We start from the raw sequence: 5338 nt of genomic DNA, 5'->3' as shown, positions 1-5338 counted from the left end.
TGACTTGGTTGCCACATGGCATTTCACGCCCATTCTTTATGTCCTCCCATACCGTGTGGTCTAAGGGTGTGGGGTCATGACCCCAACCCAGTATCCCTTTATTTTTTTAATATATTTTTGTCTCAAAATCATCAAATAACCACCATCAATCAAGAAGGAGATGGTGTAACATTTGATTAATGATCCTATGTGACAAATATTGTCTAAACTCATTCCCTCGACACCCCATAGCCTTGCTATTTACTTTTTTATTGGTCATAGTGATTTAGTGTTAATCCAAGGCATTTTGGTGGGTGTCATAACAAAGTTTTATAAATACAAATAAGTTGATACAGCTTTAGTGAAGCATGCACAAAACATATGATACATAACAACAAAGCATACACAAATCAAATGCACATTTATTTTATTTAATCGGCATAACAAATTCATTTCTATGGTTTGAGATACTTGTCAAACCAATTGCTAGCTTCCTTAACCATTGCCGATGTCATCTGATGCCCAATTCCTACTTCTGCTATCACCTGCATCTCACAACAATACATTAAGTTAACCCAACTAACCATAAACACTTTACTGTTTCGGTTTGGTTAACACATTCATAATCAGTCAAAGGGGCAAAAATAAACAGGTCAAATGAGTGTATTTATAATGTATAGAACCACTTAAATCATTTTATTTCAAAATATTAAAGTTTTTGTATTCGTTTAACAACGAAGTTGCCCATTTTGACTCATTACCTAACCCGCCCATGTTTCTTATCTTGTAAACAAGAATTGCTGGTCAAGTATACCTTGAAGTTATCTGAGCAATTGGCTTCTTCATAAGCCTTGCATGTATTTAATATGGTAACATCCAAACCTGTCATTGGGCAACGAGGATCTTCTGCACCTGCGTGTGTTTTACACAGTTTACCCATGTCAACTCAAAACAAAATACGAATCAACAGAAAATACATTTCGCATGAATATGAAGGGTAGATCAGTCATTTCACCATTCAAAATCAATAAAGGGCGTGACGCAATGAGTGGGACTGTATAATTTGAATCAAACTCCCTTGCCAACCCAGGAGCTATCCTGTCCCAAACCTGGTCACAAAAGTACTTGAGAAATAACTCTTTATCCAAGAAATTTAATTTTAATGATACGTTTTGAAGCTATGATAACCATTTATATTGAAAAAAATATTAGGATGGAAACACACCTTTTCCACTACTTCTTTGTCGATGATACTCTTCCCTAAGTCAATCCGTGCTTCTGAAACAACAAGCCAACGCTAAAATGCATAAGCCCTCATTTGTAAAGAGACTTGAATCAAATTAAGAAAGAAAAAACCGTGGCATAAACGGAAGAAGCAATTTATCAAACATGGAAGTGGAAATATTAAAAAAAAAAAAAAATTATCTTTCTTTTAGAAAGCATGGCTTCTTACCTTCAAATACAGACCTGATACTGTCCACTCTAGCTTGCCATCGATCATTATCTATGGCCCAGCGAAACCCCTACACAACCACATCACATTCAGCTTCCTTTAGTATCATTCTCATCTCATCAACTGAATGCTTTTCACAATAGGCGGAAAACGGGTCAAGAGAGTAAAATCTTGCAAAAGGTGTATTGAGTTGACCCATAACAATTTATTTATTTATGAATAATTAGTTTGCTAAAATATAATCACAAACTCATGATATAACAATAATGAATTATATTTTTATTAAAAATAATCTCATGCACTAACTAACTAAATAAACATTGTGCGTCCCATTTCACAAACCCATTTGACCTATTAGAAAACATACACGAATGGACCCACCCTTCTGACATACCTGAATACCAATTATGGGGACAACCACCGAATAACGCGTGTCAAGAAAAGCACCAAACCATGCATGCATTCCTCCAAGTGATTCCCCGGTAATTCCTATCTTGGAATGGTCTATATCGTCTCTAGCCGTAAGATAATCAGCCAACTTTACAAGATCCCACGCCGTGTCAAATATGAATGGCATTGTATCTCCATTTTTCCATGATGAAACAAGAGCCTGCATCCAGAATATACAGAATTTAATTACAGTTTCAATTAAGATTAAAAAGAAATTTAATGCTCACATCTTCATATGTAGTTTGGTTTTTGGCTCGTTCTCCATGGTAACGAGAATCAATGGCAACTGCAATATATCCACGTGAAGCATACGCCTCAAGTAACGGGCGTACCCACTCTTTGCACTTATTTGTGCTATGAAGAAAAACGGTAGCTGGCCGTCTTGAACGTGTACTTTCTTTCATACTCAAGATGAGCACAGGCAAATGCCCTTGCTCTCCTTCCTAATTTGAATACAATAACAAGTTACGTCGTGTAAACTTAATTTCTTCATCAGATTGAGGTGAGAAAGTGGTTTACCTCGGTGGTTAAGTACAAGTTTTCTTCGTTAAGGAGTTGTTCGAAGTTGGGAATATCGGCTTTAGGACATGCTTCCATTGCCTATGAATAACGTTCAAATAAGATAACTTCTGACAAAGATTACAAACACTAAGGTAAAACATGCCTTATAACCGTCGTTATGCTGACCTCACTAGATGGCGGTGGTGGTGTTCCCTGATATAAGGGTTCCTTTACAGGCTTTGCAGGTTTCACCTCAAGTGGAACTAAAAACAATAATATATATGATGACCATGAACAAATAATTTGACAAACAAAGAGATGAAATCACATTTCAAATCTTCAATGAAATCTTCATATTAAGTGTTGTAAAAATCGTGATTAATCAGCAATCAGTAGTTTACAGATTCAATTTCACCTAGTCGTCGGTCAATGGCAGTCAACTTTCAGTTAAAATCGGTCAAACCTTGTCAAAATCTTTGAAGTATTTGAAAAATTATACTTATTAATCCAATCTAATTAATAAATTATGAAAAAATATATATTTAATTTTTAAACGATACATTTTAAATTCCAATCATATTAATCCCGGTTAAGCGCTAGTGCGCCTAGCGATTTTTACAACGATGATCATATCACAAATCCATAGAACAATTAAAACCCCATAAGGTATTGTGTATAAAGTACAATGATGATAATTACAGAGGAAGGAATCCTAACAAAATGATTTTTAGCCTAATTATGATAACAAGATTACAATAAACCCTAACTAATAAATTCATAATAATAGGGATTTCTGGCAATTAATTAATCATAATGTCAAGACAGCAACATAACTCTAGGGTTCAAACTAATTTTTTTTTAGTTTCAAAAGTCTATTATCCACATTTGATTTGCGTCTTTTTTTATATCAAACGAATTGCAGTTGCTTTAATGTTTAAAACTAGATTGATAGTAATTGAGTTGATTGCACAAACAAACTGAGTTAGGGGTATGAAATGTAACTGAAGAAGCGAGTACCTTGAGCAGAACGGCGAGTGGAAAGAAGTTGAAGGAACTGAGAACGGAGTTTAGCTGCTGCTGCTGCTGCTGCATCGCCGGCGTCCATGTTGTGAACAACAGTGATATTGGAGTGGTGAGATCTGTGTTGTTGTTTATAGTGGAGTCTTGATGATGATGGGGCCCGCAGAGACCTCCGGCACGTGGTAGTAGTTGGAGGGAGCTGGAAGTGTGTCGTCTTCATTCTTTCTTTTCCCGGTTGCCAATTGCTTGTACATTTTGCATCATTTCTTGTTTGTAATCTCTTTTTCTTTTAAGTTTCACTCACCAATTCATTTTCAGAGCTACACGCAAATTCATTTTCTTTTCGGTTATACCAACTTTCAATTGTTCTTTTTTTATAATATAATATAATATAGGGAAAGTTAATTTTTGCTAGGAAGGATAGGAAGCCATAGAATTATGACATGTGCCAAATTTTAAAATAAAGAGAAAGGGTATTTTAGTTAATCCAACTCCTTCTTCTTCCTTTTTCAAAATCTAGTAAATTCAAAAACCCACCATTTTCAAAACTCACCATCTTCAACTATTTCTTCACTTTCTATCTCAATAATCACTACATTATAGTGCGATTTTCATCACCAATCAATGATTCAGAATCCGATCAACGTGTTCTTCAGCTTTTTTTGAAGAAAACCCAGTTTAATTTCATAAAAAAATCTCGTTTTTTCCGATGATTTTGGAGATAATCACTCGATTCGTTCGATTCGAGCATTGATAAGTGTTTCTATCATTCAAATTTTGTCAATTGATGAAGAAATCGGCTTCGATCCATGTAAGAAATTCTTTAATTTCATTTTCATGATCTGGGTTTTTGATTTAGTCATTGCGTTTTACCATCTTTGCGGGGGTCCGGGGGCGGCAGCCCCTGGCGGGGTCCCAGGGGCAGAGCCGTACTAAAAACGCATCAGAAAAATTAATTTTCCATAAATTGGCTCGTTTAGGTAAAACACATTTTTTAGGTGTTTTCAGTCCATTGCGTTTTAGAATGAGTCATTTTTAAGTGTTTTCTGGCCATTGCGTTTTACATATAAGACATTTCTTTGTGTTTTTGGTGCATTGCATTTTAGGTAAAACACTTTTTTATGTGTTTTCTGGCCATTGCGTTTTACAAATAAGACATTTCTGTGTGTATTCTGGTCATTGCGTTTTACAAATAAGTCATTTCTTTGTGTTTTTGGTGCATTGCGTTTTAGGTAAAACACATTTTATGTGTTTTCTGGCCATTGCGTTTTACAAATAAGTCATTTCTTTGTGTTTTTGGTGCATTGTGTTTTAGAAAAATGTCATTTTTTAGGTTTTTTTTTTCATTGCGTTTTACGTAACTGGTGGTTTTCTATTGCGTTTTACGCAACTGGGTTTTAATTTTTTTTTTTTTAATATAGCAATAGTATACTCGTTTTAAAGATAAAAAAACGCTCGTTTTTTGGTGCAATTTTTATAAAAAAATAATGTCGTATGAAAGAGTTATTAACGTTTAAAAAATGGGGGGGAATTGGAGGAGAGAGAAACTATTGGCTTGGATTGACTAGAATGCCCTTGAACAAACTCACGCGCCTCTTTTCTTCCTTTCAATTTCCCTGATTTAATCTTAGCCCTTGATTAACTTAATGGATGGTCAAGATCACTTCCTATCCTTCCTAGCCAAATAAACTTCCTATTGTATCTCCACCCATATAATATAATATAATTCGAGAGTTTTATAGTTAACTAGTTTTTGCCCCACCCGCGTTGCGTGGCAATAAGCCGAATATTTCTCTCTCATAATATGTATGTCTGTGTTTCGGTTACCTGTACATACTACTTATAACACGATCTAAAAAAAAATTACATCGAGTCAACCAATTAAAACAAAAACACTACCATACTTTTACTAAAAAAACTAAAACAATAGAAAGA

At 34.9% G+C, this 5338-nt stretch overlaps 1 protein-coding gene across 1 annotated transcript; it reads right to left on the bottom strand.

Moving 5' to 3' along the window:
- Positions 1 to 294: 294 nt before the first annotated feature.
- LOC110915253 lies at positions 295 to 3741 on the bottom strand. The gene is made up of 10 exons (XM_022159920.2): positions 3401 to 3741; positions 2570 to 2646; positions 2402 to 2482; positions 2110 to 2325; positions 1827 to 2042; positions 1433 to 1502; positions 1205 to 1257; positions 995 to 1088; positions 794 to 891; positions 295 to 524 (listed from the first exon to the last, which is right to left on the bottom strand). The coding sequence occupies exons 1-10, from the start codon at positions 3621 to 3623 to the stop codon at positions 435 to 437; spliced, it is 1218 nt and encodes a 405-aa protein (XP_022015612.1). The 5' UTR covers positions 3624 to 3741; the 3' UTR covers positions 295 to 434.
- Between the last annotated feature and the right edge of the window lie 1597 nt (positions 3742 to 5338).

Source organism: Helianthus annuus, chromosome 16, assembly GCF_002127325.2.
Source record: "Helianthus annuus cultivar XRQ/B chromosome 16, HanXRQr2.0-SUNRISE, whole genome shotgun sequence".
Classification (NCBI taxonomy): Eukaryota; Viridiplantae; Streptophyta; class Magnoliopsida; order Asterales; family Asteraceae; genus Helianthus; species Helianthus annuus.
Note: the sequence above shows the minus strand (reverse complement) of the source record. Positions and strands in the feature narration are given on the sequence as shown.

Coding starts and splice junctions, on each gene's coding strand:
- LOC110915253 (XM_022159920.2), bottom strand. CDS start 3,623: ATGAAGACGACACACTTCCAGCTCCCTCCAACTACTACCACGTGCCGG. Junction 2,043..2,109: donor ACCAAACTACATATGAAGAT/GTGAGCATTAAA, acceptor TTCTGGATGCAG/GCTCTTGTTTCATCATGGAA. Junction 1,503..1,826: donor TCCCCATAATTGGTATTCAG/GTATGTCAGAAG, acceptor GTGGTTGTGTAG/GGGTTTCGCTGGGCCATAGA.